Below are 21,540 nucleotides of genomic sequence, written 5' to 3' on the forward strand. Positions count from 1 at the left end.
AGAATTTGAGTGGTAATTTCCAGTTTTGTTTATTTTTTCCTCCCCATAAGGTCCAATGACATTGTTCCCTTTTTCTGCTTCTTTTCCCACTCTAATGTTCATGTCTCCTGTGATCATAATTTTCTCTGTAGGTACAAATATTTATCACTTCTGGGAACTTATCCCAGAACTCATTATTTTCGTTTTTTGTTTCGTCTTCATCTGGTCCATAGCATATGATTAGTTTTGTATTGGTTTCCTCTATATCCATATCTACGTCTACTCTTAGTATATGTTCGTTGTAATATATCCAATTTTTTACTTTGTTGATAATATTCATCTTTATTATGCACGCTACTCTTGCCTGAGCTCTCTTCGTTTCTACCACTTTACTGTATATTAGTAGCATTCCTTTTTCTTAAAGCTACTGTTTCAATGTTCTTATTTCTAGTTTCTTCCCGCAGTTCTATTGCCTTTCCATTTATACCTCTTCCTCTTACTTTCCATGATGCCATTTTCAGAATTGTTTTGTTTTTTTCTGTGCTTAACTTGTACTTTGTTTTTCCTTCCGTTTGTGTTATTATCTTTAGATCTGTTCATGTCCCTGTACTGTGCCTGTTTTGTTTCTCGTTCCGTCTTTGTGCTTTCTTCGGTTCCATGACATCTCGTAACGCGACAGTTCGTAACCGGACAAATGGTAACGGACAATTCGTAATAGCGACAGTTCGTATCGGCGACACTTCATAACGGCGACAGTTCGTAACTATACAAATTTGTAACGTCCAAATTGAATTATTCTGCTTATTTTTGTTAACGTTGAAACTAACTGTTAAACAGTTATAAATGAAATTATGTTTATCAAAGGTAATACCACGAGTCCTCTAAATTTTATCGATAAATTTTTTTGTTTTCACGAAAACTTCTTTATTTGGTAAAATTACGAAAACAAACCGAATGATAACATCACGAGTCTGAAGGACGAGTGATTTTATCCATTTCGGTTTTTTTGAGTGATTTTACCCTAAATAAAGAAGTTTAAGTATGAAAACGAAAAAATTTATCAAGCAAAATTTAGAGGACAAGTGGTATTTGAAAAGATTATTTTGTGAACCAATATATATTATTAGTAAATACGGGCATCTGTGAAATATTTTTAAGACAACTAGGATCAATGTCTTAAGTAGGTTATAGATAAATTATTTTATGATTTAAAAATGAACCAATTTATTTATTATATTGTTAATACATAAAAAACTGTTTAAATCGAAAATGAACAATTATTAAAAACACAATTTTTATAACTAATATGAGATTTTCCAATGTCGTTCGTAATTAAGGTATGTACGTATTATTTGAAAAACAATACATGTCCATTTTAAGAAAATTCGATTTTATGTATTCTTCTCATAGAATAGTAGTTTCTTTATCCATCCGACACATTTAGTTTTGTAAAAATCTATGATGTCCGGAGTAACCTACATAGAACATTTGAATGTTTCTATAGAAAACAACAGATGTCTGGGAAGTTTTTCTTGATTTGCCAAAATTTTAATTTTTGGACAAGTGTTGTTTTTCACAATATCTTAATGGAGATGGTACAAAGAACGAGTGAAGAAAGAGGACTTAACCTCAACATAAATAAAACAAAATGGATGCTGGTCAGCCAAATTCAAAAACCTGCCAGACAATTAAAATAAAAAACCAACTAATTAAACACGTTGACTCGTATATATACCTTGGAACAGTCGTCAACTCCAAATGGGATCAAACAACCGAAATACGATCTAGAATTGAAATGCCAGAGCAACATTTAACAACATTAATAATATATTCACCCGATCCGACATATCTCTCCTACTAAAAATATGGCTGCAAAAGTGCTATTTATTTCCAGTCTTGCTGTATGGCGCAGAGGCATGGACACTGACGGAAACATTAATGAGGAAGCTGGAGGCATTCGAAATGTGGGTGTATCGACGTATCCTCAAAATATCCTGGACGACTCATACCACAAACGTAGAGGTACTGCACCGAATGGGAAAACAAAAAGAAATCTCTTTCACAATTAAGAAACAGAAACTTGAATACCTCGGTCATATTGTGGGACATGATAAATATTATATACTCCAACTAATAATACAGGGTAAAATAGAAAGCAAACGCGGACCCGGAAGAAGAAGACACTCATGACTTCAAAACTTACACCAATGGTATGGACTAACATCGATCGAGTTATTCAGAAACGCCGCAAACAAAATTAAAATTGCTATGATGATAGCCAACGTCCGCAACGGACAAGGCAAGTGAAGAAGAAGAAAAGTTGTTTTCCTTTACAAAATGTTTACTTAAAAAGTTGGGAATGTCTAAAGACGGTTGCCGGCTTAAAGATTTCATTAATTACTTCATTAGTCCTTTGTCTAGGTATATGTAAATTTAAGGAACAATGAGAGGGATAAACTTTTAAAAATATTGTTAAAAGTTTGTATGTATTTAAATATTTGTTTGTTATTAAGGACTTTTAATATATTATTCTGAAACACGAAATATAAAATGTATTAAACATCTTCATCCCGGTACTGATTCATTAAATTGATAAACATTCAATTATAACTGTAATAACAGTTAGTTTTCACGTTAACAAACATAAACAGAATAATTCAATTTGGACGTTTACGAATTGTCCGTTACGAACTTGTATAGTTACGAACTGTCGCCGTTATGAAGTGTCGCTGTTACGAACTGTCGCCGTTACGAGTTGTCCGTTACCACTTGTCCGGTTACGAATTGTCGCGTTACGAGATGTCTGGTCACGGTTTTCTTCAGCTAGTTTTATGAACTAGCTGGTTCTGCATTGTTTGTTACTTTTTCTATTCTGCTTGTTTTTTGGTTCCATTTCCATTTAATGCCTTCAATAACTATAAAACCATAGCCAATTTTTGTCCTTTTTCCATTAGTCTTTCATTTGTTGCTATCTTCCTAAGGTTTCTTTGTACTTAGGTATTTCTATATTTTTTACTGTTAGGTCACATTCTAAAATTAAATACTCTATGTTGCGTGTAGTTCATTAGTTTACCCTTGGCTTTCAGTATTTTCATTTTATATTTCATTTATTTCAAAGTTATCAAAAATAAGATATTAAAAATAATACAATAAAGGTTAGGATATCTCGAAAACTTGACGTGACACAACAATTTTGACCCCAGATTCACATTCAGTGCACCAACCACCAAAAACCTTCGAGCTTCAGTTGCCCCTGGTTGACCTGTGATATTTTTGAAGTTTACGTACATTGTCATGATAACATCACACACACTACATTATCTTTATAACGGCCACAACAACAACAACAAAAAACTAACAAAGTATAAATCGATATAATTCCGCAAATTAGGTACACACCACTCGCTTTTGATAGCTCGTACCTAATGGCATCATGTTCCAAAGGAGTGTAAATTATTTCATGCACATATTATTTTAATCGTAGGGGGCAGCACTATATACGCAGCGAGAATGATGCCATAACAAATACATGTGTGTGAATGTACAACGATATCATCTTATGGCGTCATACACACCAAAATATTACAAAATATTAAAATGACGCCATCTGTGACAATATAATGCCGTAGATGCTAAAAATCGACTTAAAATTTTATGGCATCGCGTGTATGATGCCACAAAGCTCGCAGATGCCATAACGTAGCAAAATGCACACACATGATGCCATAATAAATGTAATACAAACACACACACACACACACACACACACACACACACACACACACACACACACACACACACACACACACACACACACACACACACACACACACACACACACACACACACACACACACACACACACACACACACACACACACACACACACACACACACACACACACACACCACACAAATCAAACTAATTTGATTAAATTCAGAACTGTCAAACAATAAAACGTTCAGTTAGCCTACCTTCCCACATGACAAGTACGTGTAAGTGGTCAAGTCGGGTGACGGGTGTGTGTAAGTGGATTTCAACTCTAAGCACGCGGGTTCCAATCCCAATGCAAGTTTTTATTTTTTTTATATATTTTATGATTGTGACTATATTTGTTATATAATTTTTTTTTCAGAAAATGCGTATTTAGTTAACATTTTTGCCAACAATTATTGTTCAGAAATCATTTCTTTGGTGCATTCTTCAATATGTTTGTGTGTGTTTTATTCTTTTATTTTTTAATTTTTGGTATTGTTTTAATAAAAATGTTTGGAAAGTAGTAAGTATTAAAATTAGTTTAATCTTCTTCTTCAGCCTGTGTTCGCCCACTGCTGGACATAGGCCTCTTCCATTTGCTTCCATCGATTTCTACTCTTGGCAATTCTCATCCACTATTTGCCCGCGACTTGTTTGATATCATCTGCCCACCTCTTCTGCGGTCTGCCTACTCCTCGCCTGTTCTCTCTTGGTCTCCAGTTTGTTAGTCTCTGTGTCCATTTTTCGGGATTATCTCGGGCAACATGTCCGACCCATTGCTACTTGAGCCTTGCTATACGTTCTACGACATCAGTAATCTTTGTTCTTTCACGAATGTCGATATTTCGAATTTTGTCTCTCAAACTAATCCCTAGCATGGCCCTCTCCATCGCTCTTTGAGTTGTACTGAGCTGCTCTAAGGTTTTCTTTGTAAAGGCCATGGTCTCCAGTCCATATGTAGTTACAGGCAAGATACATTTGTCATATTTTATTTGACATATTAAAAATATTTTATTTTTTATTTTACTTGTTTTTGTACATTTTTCAATAAAACTTTACGCTGGACTAGATATTATCTATCTACAACTACTGTAAAAATTTGGACCTTCTATCATCTAAGGAACCAGAGATATCTGACATCAAAAGTTAAAAACCTAGTATTCGGGAAATCGCAAAGACGTAAAACACTCTAATAGGCTATAGAGCTACCGGTACACGGTAAGTTGAGTGCAGACGTTCAGAAAACAAATAGTTTTGTAACCATGGAAATTTTATACTATAATGTGTTATATACCGTTGGGAGGAGAAGATTTCAGAGAATAATTTTCAATCGTAACCCAAAAAACTTAAAAAATTCAATTTTTGGACTTTGGGTGCCCTTAATACTTTTTTGATTGATTCATTTTAACGTTTCTGGGTATATTCCATCTTCCATCAGGACCTGGGCTCTTATTTATTTTGAGTTATTTCATGGCATTTGTAATTTCAGTTTACAGGATTTCTTGTTCTCCAATATTCTTGGTTCTTCTCGGATGTCGTGAAAAAGTATTTTGATATATTAAAAATGAATCAACATTTTCAATTTCGTTGCAACTTGAAACTGCAGTCGTATTATTAGAGTTAGTCGAAACTAACTCTACCGGTTTCGGGGCTTCTTAGCCCTTCATCAGGAGATACATATTATGCTCTTCTCTCTGAATGAACCAGATAATACACCGAGAGCAGTCACGGATTGCAACGAACAAAATTGTAGGGATGTCCTAGCCACATTTGCTATAAAAAAGTTTAAGTTTTTAATCAATAGCACATGAAATGATACCATTTTATATCCTACCAGATTAAAAACAATGGAAAACCTTTTCTGGTTACACCATCCGAGGCTTCTAAAAAAGAATCAGAATCCACATGGCTTGCATTTTTAGAAGCCTCGGATGGTGTAACAATAGAAGGTTTTCCATTGTTTTTAATCTGGTAGGATATAAAATGGTATCATTTTATGTGCTATTAGATTAAAAACTTAAACTTTTTTTATTTCGATATAGCATTTTCATTATTTCAGTTTGTCTTCGGCTGATTCAAGCAGTTTGCCATCGTGTTCAGCATGTGAGGTGAACATCTTTTACCGATGTAAACTGTTACCTTTTTATGCAAATTAATAGTGTAACAGATACAGAAAAATTTATGACGTATTTAGATTCAACATTCAAAATTATGATAGATGTTGTCAAGAGTTAAGCTGTATCCAAGTAGTTAAGGATGAATAATTTTGGCAAGGTCATCATTTATGTTGCTGGATCCCTAGATTTATGTTTTGCGAACTATTATTTCAATACTATTTCGAACTTGTCAAACAGTTTATATTGTTACCCCGATTTTGCTCGCTTTGTGAAGATTTGGTCTAATTTTGTCTACTATCATTTTTGCGCTAATAGTGTATCATATTTTGTAGTCGGCGATAAAACTAAGAAATAGAAAGGGACTTATTAGATTCACTTGAGAGTTCATCTGATTTCATAGGATGTACACTAATGTACAGTATGTGGAGGCTGTTACATTGTATATAAGTGCTATTACGTTATTAAGGGTACTATAACACATAGTTCTTATTGTACCAAGCACTAGTCTTTAAAAATAGGAGAAATTGGTATTTATTTATTTATTTAGCGTATGGCTATATATCACAGTTTTTGTATACAAAAAAAGATAACAATACATTATAAATAATTAATTTTTATAAACAAAAATGTAGTTGGTACCCAGTTGGTTACCCAGTAGATCATAGCCGGGGATTTTTCCTCTTGAATTCAATTGGAATTCGATTTCTGTGTGTGTTTCTTGTATTGCAACCAGATCAATATCGTTATCTTTTAATAGTCTATATAGAATTTGACATTTTGCTCTACTTATACCTTCTAATTGGCAAACTCTTACATTGGGTCCAATTTCTTTTGTTATTTGTACCTTGGAAAGTCCATTCATTAACTATGTCATCTTTAATTATTCTAAAAAACTGCGATATACTTCTGCCAGGAAATTGGTAAATAATCATACATAGACTTTAATATAAATCACTATTACTACATAAATATATAGTATGGCTTTGGCTGTCGTGCAGTTACAATAGCAAAATGAAATGATCTTTTATCAGTATAATAAAATAAGAATTTTTGTGCATTTTACAGATTAAATTTTTGAACCCTATGATTTCGAAGAGGCCCAAATTACAAAGACAAAAAAGGATTTTCAAACAAGTGATGCCTAGAGCCAAACAAATGAACATCAACATTGTGACATGGGGTAGATGGATGAAACAATCTTCTAGAATGCCTAGTCGACAGAATATTGTATTAAGTTCAACTGAAAATGTTACTGTAAGTATACGATTTAGTTACTTTTTATTTTTGTTTATTAAATGATATTAGCTAGATCTACCTTACGGGTCTATCCCAAAATCCCGACACCCAAAATCCCGACAGCCACAATCCCGACGGCCAAAATCCCGACGGCCAAAATCCCGACACGCCAGAATCCCGACAGGCCAAAATCCCTACAGGCCAGAATCCCGACAGGTTTGATAAGTTTCTTTTTAACATATAATTACATTTATTTCTTGTTTTTTGTTTATGGCCATCTGTTTTTATTTTGTGTTACTAAACAAAAGTATTTACCTAACGATAAAACACTGAAAACGTTTGTTTTCTATACTTCCACAAAATTTATTACAACTATGTGACTACAGCTGTTTCGGCAGAGTGCCTTTCTCCCCACTCCTCAACCTCTTCAGTTAAAGACTTTAAAAAGACAAACCCATAGTAACCTAAATCACTTGAGAAAGGCACTCTGCCGAAACAGCTGTAGTCACATAGTTGTAATAAATTTTGTGAAAATATAGAAAACAAATTTTTTTTCAGTGTTTTATTGTTAGATAAAATGAACTTCCATCAAGTAACGGTCGAATCCATCAATTATTTAAAAGTATTTACCATTTAATATGAACTAATTTTCTAAATAAAATTTCTAACATGGGTATATGAATTAAATTTTTTTTTGCGAATAATATAGTCCAATAATATATGTATAATCAAATCCTGAATTCAAGTTTACTTTCATATAATAGATATTATCATGTCACTTACAACCTTCCATTTAAGTAAGTATAGCTTTTATATTATAAAATGAAGTGTTTAAATAATTTTTTTTTTAAATACATAATAGGTTTGTTCTAGCAAACAGTCAAACTAGTCAGAAACCGTCAACAAACAGTTGGTCAATGAGAAAACAATACAGTCACCAGTGCTATCCCCTCTACTCGCGCTGGTCCACTATTCGCTGATGGTTTCAAACCGTTTGAAACTGATGCTAGAACAAACCTAATAATTAGTACCCGTACTTATTAGTAAGTAATAATTTTTCAATTTCAATATTCTATAATATGATTTGGTATTGCATTTGAAACGAAAACAATAAATATTCAAAATGTAGTGGTCGGAACTTTTACTTATGCGAGGATTGTTGCATGTCGGGATTCTGGCGAGTCGGTGTTTTGGCCGTCGGGATTTTGGGGCCACCGCTACCTTACATCCCAATATCTTTTTTCTAGACCAGTTAGCAAATTTTAACTTAACCTAGTCGATTATAACAACTAAATCAGTTATACTCAATTTATTTTTTCAACGTCAACTTTCTACCAATTCAAGTTTTTCAGTTATTTTAAGACATTTTAAGACGTTCTTATTTTCTGACATTTCTTTCGCTTGCATTGTTATAATTATGTCACAGAATAACTAACCACCTATGGTTAGTTATTCTGTGATTATGTCTTTCACCCTCATAATCGAATATACAGTACAAACTTGTATCAGTATTTGTTACAGCAAAAGGTTATACATTGATAAGATGAAGCCAATACATTGTTATGTATTTTGACTGAAGTTTTTTGCTTCTTTCTTCATAATACAGTCGGAAAAATGAAAGAATACCCATGAACGATCACAAAAGACAGCAAATACAAAATAAGTGATTGATGTGATCGTTCATGGGTATTCTTTCATTTTTCCGACTGTATGTGGGTTCAATTTTTTTGGCATCCAATATCATAGCCAGATATTTGGCTGTGTTGCTATTGGGAATAATATGGCGATTACATAGATAATATGTCTGATTTCTGCTCATTAAGACTAATTGGTAATTTCTTTTACCGCTTCTCCATTCTCCATTTTAACAACAACAATCTGTAATAGATGTATACAAGAGACAGAATTGGGACAAATACCATTTTCAGTTTATGGTCTATTTCCTTATACAGACCGTTTAGTTTTAAATTAGATATACATGCTAAAAATGGCAACATCGTCGAGTGCGAAACGACTTTCATACAACCGTCTCGTACGAACGAGACGGTCCTCGCTTCCCACAAAGAAATAACAGTGTATGTTTTTAATTCGCGCCGATTCATTCAGTCATTGGTCATTCTACAATGACGGCAATGTTGCCGATTTTAGCGCTTCCTTCAGTTGGGTATATCCAATCCAAAACTAAACAATCTGTATACCAGACACATGCTAAACACATTGATGTTTTTAAGGACGATCTCGCTCTTGAGGATAAACCAGAAACACCGGGAGAAGTCCCAGATCCACAAGTTGCTGGTTTAGGTGGGCAAAGACCTCTCGGCTTACACATTGAATTGCCTCCACCTCCAGAACCTGTAATATTATCTCCTCCTTCGCCTTCCGTGCCTCCTCCGGTGGCCAAGAAAAGGATGGCAGTCACACCACCTCCAGTACCTCCGAGACTTGATCCAGAGGTAAGATAAGTAATACAAAATGAGTCTAATAACTTCATACTCAAACATACTCAGAATATTATTTGTGACGGCTTTTGCTTAGACAGAAATGTAATTTTATGACATATAATAATAATGAATGTCAATAGTTTATCAAGAGACTTATTCAATAATCCGGCCTATTCTGTAACTACGAATCGAATAGAAATGAGTCAAATCGAATAGAGGTCAGCAAGTCGGATCGGAATTTGTAGGAATTGGTATTCTGTAACTCATTTTGACTAAACAAGCTCTGTCGAGATCACATTTCGACTAAACAAGCTATGTCGAGATCACATTTCGACATCGAAATTGGTCTTGACGCTTGTGTATTGGTTACATTATTGTTTTGACGTGTATTTGTTAAATAATTAGCGATTTTAGTATTTGTTGTTATTTGTTTAGATAATTGTATGGCTAATTTTATTCACCAATATATACAGCCTCAAGGTTAATAGAAATCATTAAACATTTTAAGAATTGCTACTCTAATTAATTTACTGGAGAATGTGTAGATTTGAACGTATCTATTGTGTTTCAAACGAAAAAACAAATTTTTCTTAGGGAGAAAACTTAATTTTACCGTGCAATAATATTTTATGTTCAGGGATTAAAGTCTACTATATAATTTAAATGCTTAGCAGATGTTTTTGTCTTTGGTGTTCCGCTTCCGCTTGCAATTTTTTATTCTTGTGTTGAGTTTGTCAAACTTAACCAAAACAAACCAAAATGCCTTCGTTTTTTAATGAATTCTTCGCGCCGCACTAGCCTTTCCAGTAACTTAACGTCACAGAACACTTATTTAATAACACTTATAACATAACACTTCAGAACAACAGAACACTTATTTCACTTTTCATTTCGGGGTTGCCACCACCTCCTGAGCGCGTCAAATAGAAGTTGACGTTTTCGATTTACACTGATTAGTAATTACGATTCGACTTAGTCATTTCTCAGATAACAATATAAACTTGTTTCAAACTTGCAACAAGTTTGATACATCAAACATGAAAGCTTGCTGCAGGTTTGCCAAGGCAACTTCATAAATCAAACTTGCTAGTTTCAGTGTGACAAACTTGCATGAAGTTTGTTTTTTCAAACTTGATATAACAAACTTGCTGAAGGTTTGTTTTTGTTTTGTTGCATGAAGTTTGTTTTTTCAAACTTCATACAAACTTGCTTAAGGTTTGTTTTGACATACTATAAAAAAAGGTCAATAAAAAATACAATACCATTTTATAAAACTATTTATTAATCACTCAACTAAAATACAATCTATTGTCTAAAATAAAATAAAAGAAATTGTTATAAATTCTTGCTGTGTGAACAGAATTAATATTTGCTATTAAAAGAGATAAAAAGATGTTAAAGTAACAATTTTACAATAAAACCTAAAACTTATTTGTATATTATAAATATAATTTATTTTAAATAGTATGTAAATACAGCTAAAAGCTATGAAAAACATAAAAAAACTTACCTCAATTTCACCAAAGCAAAAAGAATACCAATCTGTAAGCTTACTAAACTTCAAAAATAATAATATAACTTCAGCTTAGTAATAATAATTAAAGTAATAGTCTCGGAGAATTGTACGGTAAATTTAAGTTAAAAACTCAAAGAAAATATAACAACATAGGATAGGACCATGGATAGTACATAACCACAAATTATCACCTCTTGGCAATGGCACTTGGCAGGTTACTTTCCCGTGTTGCCAGCTGTCGAGTAAGCTTTTTCCCTCAACGTACCTTAAAGATTCCCACTTTTATGATAAAATTCCGTCCTATGCTCCTATTTAAAAAATCTGTGAAAATATGTTGAATTACGAGGTCTGGCTATTAAATAACGAGACTGCGCGCGCAGAAGGCGTCCTAGATGGGAAAAGTGGGAAACGAATGCAGCATTGGATAGCTGGAAGTGTCTACTCTTTCAGTACGAAAACACGTTTTTGTCGCTGTAGTAGTATTTTTTTGTAGAGGTTAGAAAAGAACGTGTTTTTTTCTCGTGCCGATAACAATGTGTGACGAAAAACATGAGCAACGGATTAATGAGCAACGAAATTTCCCGTTAAATAAAAAAAACTCGCAACTGAGTGCTATAATTTGTTGAAAGAGGCCTATGGTAAGAATTCTTTATCTCGTGCACGTGTTTTCTAATGGTATAAACGGCTTTCTTTTTCGGTGGAAAAAGGATGTCGAAATCAAAATTTAAAGCCATGCTAATCGTTTTTTTTTCGACATTAACGGCATCGTGATGACTGAATGGGTTCCAGAGGGTCAAACTGTAAACCAAACTTACCATTTGAAAGTTTTGGCAACGCTGCGAGAGCGAATTCGTAAGAAACGGCCGGAGTTGTGGAAAAACAAGTCGTGGATCTTGCACCAGGACAACGCACCTGCCCATAACACGCTGTCTGTGAAGCGTTATTTAGCCACTAGAGGCATTCCAGTGCTCGAACACCCGCCGTACTCGCCTGATGTAGCACCCTGTGACTTTTTCCTGTTTCCGAAGATCAAGTCTGCCTTAAAAGGAATCCGGTTCGAGTCGACGGAGGACGTGAAGCGAAAAACGGCGGAGCTCCTAAAAGCTCTAACAAAAAAGAAGACTTCCAGCATTGCTTTGACCAATGGAAAAAACGAATGGAACGGTGTGTGGCGAGGGAAGGGGAATATATTGAAGGAGAGCATTCGATTGTAGAATAATTTTTAAAATAAAACTCTTTTTCATAAACAGTCTCGTTATTTAATAGCCAGACCTCGTATTTTCAAATATTTTGATTTTTTTAAATATTTTACAATTTGGACTGGAGCAAAGATTCCCTTATAAGTTAACTTTTTTCCTTTTATGTTGAAAATTCTCGCAAAAGGGAAATTTCCCTCCGGTGGCAACACTTTCGTTAGCGTGGGCGTAACATCAGTCAGGGTACCGAACAAAACCGAACCGAACCCACCGTAACATGTAAGTCAATCAAATAGATGCCACGCATGACGTGGCTTTGCAACTGTAAGCTTGCAGCAAAATTGCTCATCATCTGTGTCATAACAATATTGCAGCAAACTTGACACAAACTTGCCTCGTCATATTTGACGCAGCAATTTAAAATCAAAGAAGATTCAAACTTGCCACAAGTTTACATGCTATCTGGGTTCTATCCGATTTGTTAAAAGTTACAGAATAGGGCTGATTGTAATATACAGGGTTGGTAATTAAAGTGTCAAATCTAACTGCGTATTCAGAAACCAAAAATAATACTTTTTTACTTGAGAGATCTTAAATGCGTAGACATCTCTTCCAGCCTTTGTATTTTCCAAAGTTTAATATTCTCCAAATTGAAACAGTAAGTACAGTCTTAAAGAAACAGTATATGGTGTATTTAAAAAGGTTGCTCACCTGTAAAATTCATTTAATTATTGGATAAATTTTAAAATTTTGTATAAATATGTTAGTCAAAAAAATTCAAAATAATAAAACACCACTGAATTCATGTTTACATTGTAAGAGACTGAAACTGTTTAGTTATTCAGAATAATTAATTAGATACATTATTTATATAATTAGTCCTAAAATTCTCCTTTGTCCGTTCTAAGGAGTATAATTGAAAATTGCAATCACAAAAGTGTAACAATTAAAACAGGATAGTTCCCGATAGTTTCCACTGACAGACTAGGAATCTTCATTTTTAAAATAATGATTTTCAACATAAAAATTCTCAAAATGACAATAAATTGTAATTCGTTGATTAACATGTAAAAAGAAAATATTGATTTATGTTTTAAGAGGAAACAGTAGCGATCAACAGGTAGCGAAAACGCGTTCCAAGATTGCGGCTGTAATTTTGAATATTTTTTCGAGATATTTGGCACACGTATTCGTAATATAATAAAGAATGGCGGTACAGAGCCCAATTTGAAAAATATATTAATATGTGGAAATTACTCTGTAATTAAATACAATATTAAAAAAACGAGCCTGTACCGCCATTAAGAAGAACAAAAAAATACACTTTCTTCAAATAAACTTTTTTATCCGATGCCTAGATTTTGTGTCATTTTGGAACTACTAAAACTTTTTATTTCATTAGTAGTTCCAAAATAACACAAAATCTAGGCATCTGATAAAAAAGTTTATTTGAAGAAAGTGTATTTTTTTGTTCTTCTTAATGGCGGTACAGGCTCGTTTTTTTAATATTGTATTTAATTACAGAGTAATTTCCACATATTAATATATTTTTCAAATTGGGCTCTGTGCCGCCATTCTTTATTATATTAAGAATACGTGTGCCAAATATCTCAAAAAATATTCAAAATTACAGCCGCAATCTTGGAACGCGTTTTGGCTACCTGTTGATCGCTACTGTATCACCTTAAGTATTATTTAACAACATTTATTTGTATAATTTACATAATGATCAACTTACATTTAGACCGGGCAGTATCGTCGCTCCCGCTAGCGAAATTATTCAGATTCGATTTTTTTGCACAAACTTACTCAAAAAGAGGTTCTTATAACATATCCACATGCTGCTGGGCGATGCCGTGGTCGAAAAATTGTTTAAACAATTTTTTTTAAACAAATTCACAAAAATAATTTTTTCATTTCGAACAATTTTTTTAGATAATTTGGGTAATTCTGAGCAAAAATGGTCCCTTGTCATTTTTCTCTAAAATTGATTGTTGTCGAGTTATACGCGATTAAAAATTTGAAAAATGCGAAAATGGCCATTTTCAAGGCTTAATAACTTGATTAAAAATTATTATTGTGAAATAAAATAAAAATGTGTACCATTTTTATTCGGTTGCGATGCGAAGGCAAACCAATCTTACTTTTTAATTAGAATACGGAGTGCAGTCCAGTTCCTTTAACCGCGATTTTCTGCTCTTATTGGAGCTTCATCAGAAGAAACGTAGGCACTGTTCTCCATACTCCAACTAAATTGCATCGAGAGGTTTTCCCACACATCGCAACCAAATGGATGATAATAGGTGGCTAGCGCCATCTGGCAATTGAAAGACGAAGCAAGTTTTCAATCCTAATAGTAAATTAATAATATTGAAAAATATTAAAAATCACTAAAAGATTTTTAAATTGAAAACTTATTGGTACATTTTCATGGTAACACCTCCAAGACTTCTATAATTTGCAAGTCATATGGATGCTGCAGTGAAGACGAGAGGGAAGGAATTCTACACTTTGCAATTCACATCCCCCGTCTGCAGCCGGCAAAGTTCCAACTGAAAGATGCACCTGGTTACTCTACGGAGTAATACGAAAATAAAATAAAAATGTTGCGATAAAATTTTTATTCGGTTGCGATGCGAAGGCAAACCAATCTTACTTTTTAATTAGAATACGGAGTGCAGTCCAGTTCCTTTAACCGCGATTTTCTGCTCTTATTGGAGCTTCATCAGAAGAAACGTAGGCACTGTTCTCCATACTCCAACTAAATTGCATCGAGAGGTTTTCCCACACATCGCAACCAAATGGATGATAATAGGTGGCTAGCGCCATCTGGCAATTGAAAGACGAAGCAAGTTTTCAATCCTAATAGTAAATTAATAATATTGAAAAATATTAAAAATCACTAAAAGATTTTTAAATTGAAAACTTAAAAATGGTACACATTTTTATTTTATTTTCGTATTACTCCGTAGAGTAACCAGGTGCATCTTTCAGTTGGAAGTTTGCCGGCTGCAGACGGGGGATGTGAATTGCAAAGTGTAGAATTCCTTCCCTTTCGTCTTCACTGCAGCATCCATATGACTTGCAAATTATAGAAGTCTTGGAGGTGTTACCATGAAAATGTACCAATAAGTTTTCAATTTAAAAATCTTTTAGTGATTTTTAATATTTTTCAATATTATTAATTTACTATTAGGATTGAAAACTTGCTTCGTCTTATTATTGTGAAATTCAAAAAATAACCACATCAAGTTTCAAACCCCTTCTTCAAGGTCCTGAAGAGATTTTTGGCATTAATTTATTACAAAGCTGCTATTTTTAATTATTAACTATTAGCGCTATATAGTCCTGGATCTATCGTCGCCCCCGTTAGTGAAATTATTCCGATTCGATTTTTTTGTACAAACTTATTCAAAAAGAGGTCCTTATAACATATCCACAGGGTGCCGGGCGGTGCCGTGGTCGAAAAATTGTTTAAACAATTTTTTTTAAACAAATTCACAAAAATAATTTTTTTCACTTCGAACATTTTTTTTAGATAATCTGGGACATTCTGAGCAAAAAAGGTCTCTTGTGATTTTTCTCTAAAATTGATTTTTGTCGAGTTATACGCGATTTAAAATTTGAAAAATGCGAAAATGGCCATATAATTCGACAACAATCAATTTTAGAGAAAAATCACACGAGACCTTTTGCTCAGAATAACCCATATTATCTAAAAAAAATCGTTCGCAATGAAAAAATTATTTTTGTGAATTTGTTTAAAAAAAGTTGCTTAAACAATTTTTCGACCACGGCACCATGTGGATGTGTTATTAGGACCTCTTTTTGAGTAAGTTTGTGCAAAAAAATCGAATCGAAATAGTTTCGCTAACGGGGGCGACGATACAGTTGGACTATATCGCTAATTGTTAATAATTAATAATAGCAGCTTTGTAATAAAATAATGCCAAAAATCGCTTCAGGACCTTGAAGAAGGGGTTTGAAACTTGATTTGGTCACTTTTTGAATTGCATAATAATAATTTTTAATCGAGTAATTAAGACTTGAAAATTGCCATTTTCGCATTTTTCAAATTTTTAATCGCATATAACTCGACAACAATCAATTTTAGAGAAAAATGACACGGGACCTTTTTGCTCAGAATGACCCAAATTATCTAAAAAAAATGTTCGAAATGAAAAAATTATTTTTGTGAATTTGTTTAAAAAATAATTGTTTAAACAATTTTTCGACCACGGCACCGCCCGGCACCCTGTGGAGATGTTATAAGAACCTCTTTTTGAGTAAGTTTTTGCAAAAAAATCGAATCGGAATAATTTCGCTAGCGAGGGCGACGATACTACCCGGTCTAATTCATATTATTTTCAAACAATTATATATTATCAATTTGATAATTTATTGAAACTAATATAGTCGTATTTTTAACAGATTCAAACAAAGTTAAACAAATAAATCTAATGATAGAGCGCCCGCCCACCAATCCTTGATTACACGTAACGAGTATTGTAGCGAGACAGTGTTCTCGGCCGAGTGCTCGTTTGGTATAAACATACTAACGAGTACTTGGCCGAGCACTCGACCCAGTCATATATGGCGAGACAGTCACTCAGATCTTGTTCTATTTACTAGGCCGAGTCTTCGACCTTCCACCCTTCAATCGTATACTCGCCAATCCACTAGGTATGTGTAAACAACACTCGCTATGTAACTGCATATTACCTACCACTTCATCAGAGGAGACGACTTGTATTAATCAATGTGATTTGTGATTCTCAAAAATAGCTAACAAATGGAACTCAGATAGGACAAAAAAGTTTAGTTCAATTGTATAGATAAGTCACACCCGTGCTTATGAAATTTCAAATCTTTGGAGTATAAAAATAAACTAAAACGTGATGCAGCATATATATCGATTGTAGAAGAAATAAATATTGTTGGTTTTAAAACTCAAGAAGTCAAATAAAAAAAATTAAATTCGGCATTTAAGAAATTAAACATTAGACAAGAAATAAAACAATCAATGAATCGAAGAAATCAGGAGCAGCGAGATTTGGTCTAATCCATTGTCTATAGTCCAAAGACGCTTATCTCCTTCTCATAATATATCCGTCAATTCTTGTATAATCAGTGGTATAAGCTGTTTGATATATTTTTAATGTTAGCTTTACGATCCATAAGTACACTACTCCTTGTTTTTGTGAATCGAAACTGAACTGACTCTCCTCCAAATTCAAAAATTGCCAAATACGTATAAACCATCTTTCGCTCTCGCCACTGTCTCGGCCTAATAACAGTTTGCTGTCTCGCCACTGTACTCGTTACATGTAATCAAGCCATAACCTTGATTACACGTAACGAGTATTCAGCCCTATTCTGTAACTTTTAACAAATCGAATAGAAATGACCAAGTCGAATCGTAATTACCCAAAATCGGAATGTTTGATATCTATCGCGTCATTTTTGTGTTTGGATCGGTATTCTGTAACTCATATCGTAATCGAAATCTCTGACTTCTATTTCACGCGGTTCTGAGGAGGTGGCAACCGCGCAGTAACCAGCGAAATTGTGTTCTGTGACCTATTTTGTTACTTGAAATATGACACCGTTGCCATTTCCTCAATGTTTTCATACTTTCTTCATACTATCCTCAAAGTTTTGAGAAGTAAATAAAATATTCGTGTAAATACTGGATGCAAAAAGCTCAAAAGAGGATAAATGGTTTTAAATTAAAGTTAATTAAAATTGATATAAAAAGAAGATAAACTGATAAATAAAAAAGATAAGTGAAGATAAGAAGTATAAATGCTTTTAAATCAAAGATATTTAAATTGATGTTATTAATTCATTATTATTAATAAATTATTTAAAATTGATATTACTAATAATATGCAATCTTTAAGATTCGATTCCAGTTGAAATAACTGCTAAACAGCTTTTCCCAAAAATGGCATATTTTCTATAATTTGTTCAGACTATGAGCGTTGACTGATAAATATACAAGTATACTGGTATAATATTTATTTATCAATTAACGCATAAGAAGTCTATCGTATGCTATTCTTGTGCATTATATACCATTGATTGCAATTGTACAAGAAATATGCGAACAAAATATGGCAACAATGTGAATGGGAAACATTCAGACGCCAAGTAGCAAATAAATAAGGTTAGGTCCAATTATTCATACTCGTACAACATGTCTAAATGAAATATATATAGTTCTCTAAACAAATAACACCACAGACTAAAAATTAAGCAGCTAAAAAAAGGTACAAATACTATAAATAATTATAAATAAGTAGTATGTAATTAATTATTTTTATATATAAAATATAAACGTCAAAACAAAACAAAATGCGCTTGCGTCAACCACAATTCCGATAATCGAAATCTCATCTCGACAGGGTAAATGCTGTCGAAGTGATTTCTATTCACATTACGATTGTAGAGATTCCAAAGTAGTTATGGAATACGGATTTGGACTATTTCTATTCGACTTGGTCACTTCTATTCGATTTTACTGACTTCTATCATCGAAATGAGTTACAGAATAGGCATGATTGTAGCGAGACAATGTTCTCGGCCGAGTGCTCGTTTGGTATAAACATACTAACGAGTACTTGGCCCAGCACTCGACCCAGTAATATGGCGAGACAGTCACTCGGATCTTGTTCTATTTACTAGGCCAAGTCTTCGACATCCCACCCTTTAATCGTATACTCGGACTCGCCAATCCACTCGGTATGTGTAAACAACACTAGCTGTGTAACTGTGCATATTATCACTTCATCAGAGGAGACGACTTGTGTTAATCAATGTGATTTGTGATTCTCAAAAATAGCTAACAAATGGAACTCAGATAGGACAACAAAGTTTAGTTCAATTGTATAGATAAGTCACACCCGTGCTTATCAAATCTTAGGAGTATAAAAATAAACAAAAACGTGATGCAGCATATGTATCGATTGTAGAAGAAATACATATTGTTGGTTTTAAATCTCAAGAATTCAAATAAAATAAGAAATTTAAATTCGACATATAGTCAAGAAATTAAAAAATCCATGAATCGAAAAAATCGGGAGCAGCGAGATTTGGTCTTCTTAAAATCCATTGTCTATAGTCCAAAGACGCTGATCTCCTTCTCATAATATATCCGTCAATTCTTGTATAAGCAGTGGTATAAGCCGTTTGATATATTTTTAATGTTAGCTTTGCGATCCATAAGTACACTACTCCTTGTTTTTGTGAATCGAAACTGAACTGACTCCAAATTCAAAAATTGCCAAATACGTATAAACCATCTCTCGTCCTCACCATTGTCTCGGCCTAATAACAGTTTGCTGTCTCGCCACTGTACTCGTTACGTGTAATCAAGCCATTGGCAACGAGTCTTCCGAAAGTGACTGAGTCCGAATTAGCGTTAAGCCCTGGGAACTTGGAAATTATTTCAATGACATATTATATTATTACACATTAATTGGTTCAATACTTCAATGCAATCAATTTGAACTTTTTATGATAAAATTAGTGAATTAGTCAGTATTTTTAATGTATATTTTGGATCTATTAAAAATACGACTATATTAGCTGCAATAAATTATCAAATTGATAATATACAGTGTGTCGCATTTAAGATGAAGACACCCCTATATTTCGGCTATCAAAATATATACAGATCTGAAATTTTGCACAGTCCATACAGGTTGCTGGTTCACATTTTTTAAGATAGTCAACAGAAATTTAAATTTTAAACGCGGCCTTCTGCGAATCCACAAACATGGTGAATTTTCCATATGCGATTCGATTTACTTCGCGTTAGAGATATCGAAAAAAGTTATTCGGAAAAGTTGTTCCAAATATTATTATAACCCCACATACCAAATTTTCTGACAAAATCTTTTCTCGCACGTTTTTTTTTTCAGTTGTTGTAGTCAGGATCCTAAATCCTAAAATTGGCTGTCCTGAGATGCATCTCGGGACAGTCAAAAACGGTTTTTTCGATTGTTTCGTTCTTTCCGCTCAGAAATTGAAAATTCTGCCTCTGCCATTCAAAGGAACGACAAAAAATACTATTTAAAAGGTGGCCAAATTATATTATCATAACTAAGATTTTTTTTGAAAATTTCAAAAAATTTTCCTGTGCCCAATTTTCAAATAAGGATCTGAAAAAAATAAGGCAGTTTTGTATTCAAAAGGTACATTTTCTTGAATTTTTTCAATTTTTTGAAGCGAAATTGCGCTCAAATAAAAAATAAAATCGAAAATATCTTGTTTTTTCGATTCAAGAGGTTCTATGGTATCTGAGACACCAAAAATTTGTATCAAGGCATGATTTTATATCCTTTATCGAAAGCACAAATCGCGGGGCTGATCGGTACGGGAGCATTTTTGACCGTCTTATGCCGCTATAGCCTTTCGTGTTGTTTTCACATGTACATTTTAAGGTAAATTCCATTGAAGTGCAATTCTCACTACCTAAGCAACCGTACTATAAAACCAGTTATGATTAATACTTTTTGCAGTTGAATTATTGGTATAAATAAACTTTGGCTTATGCTTATACAACACTATACAAATTAAAAAATCTTTATTCTTCCATAAATCACAAAAAAACTATTAAAAATCCTTTATAAAAGGTATATTTATATTAAAATATACCATTTCGAGCTACATCACAGAACGCTTTCGGAATAACAATTCCATCATCAATGCTGCTTACCTAAAATAAGCATAACCACTTTAATTAAAGCAAACGTGAGTACTAAATTTTGACTAAGATTAAAGCATGTGGTTATTACGAGGTATGCATGCTTGAGCCACTAAAAGATATCTGGTTGAAAACCCTTTAAATGGTATAAAGTTACATTTTTGTATTTAATATTATGTGATGTTTGAACTTTTTCTTGATTTTACGTACTATACAAATTATTTTATTTACACAAATATAGCATGATGTTAATATTTATTTTCAACATGTACAAAATGTCTTTCTCTTCCTTTAACTGGGTTAGAGGTAGCACGACACAAACTGTAGGGTCTACTTGTTTACCTTACAGAGTGTAGCAGCACTAAAAGAATTCGACTTCTTGGAGGAACAGGAGATTTCTCGACCTGGGCCTCTTATTATCCCTTCGATACCAACTACGCCTGTTATTTCTCTGGAACAGTTCGTACCACCTAGTCCTCAACCTGTTATAGAATTTCCAGATGATGAGGTACTTGAGTTGTAAAGGTGGTTTGTGATATGAGTATCATTTTAGCTAAATGTAACGGATTTTATATAAATAAAAAATAG

General features: G+C 33.4%; 1 protein-coding gene across 9 annotated transcripts in view; it reads left to right on the forward strand.

Moving 5' to 3' along the window:
• Positions 1–21,540, forward strand: part of LOC126890378 (serine/threonine-protein kinase N) — a 176,817-nt gene that overhangs the window by 119,023 nt on the left and 36,254 nt on the right. For 4 of the 9 annotated variants that reach the window (XM_050659254.1, XM_050659253.1, XM_050659256.1 and 1 more), the window contains exons 7-9: positions 6,919–7,107; positions 9,291–9,542; positions 21,302–21,460. In XM_050659254.1, the coding sequence (XP_050515211.1) occupies positions 6,919–7,107; positions 9,291–9,542; positions 21,302–21,460 (600 nt within the window). The remainder of the gene's footprint in view (positions 1–6,918; positions 7,108–9,290; positions 9,543–21,301; positions 21,461–21,540) is intronic. The other 5 variants (XM_050659255.1, XM_050659257.1, XM_050659258.1 and 2 more) reach the window with 5 other exon arrangements.

Source organism: Diabrotica virgifera, chromosome 8 (genome assembly GCF_917563875.1).
Source record: "Diabrotica virgifera virgifera chromosome 8, PGI_DIABVI_V3a".
Taxonomy (NCBI): domain Eukaryota; kingdom Metazoa; phylum Arthropoda; class Insecta; order Coleoptera; family Chrysomelidae; genus Diabrotica; species Diabrotica virgifera.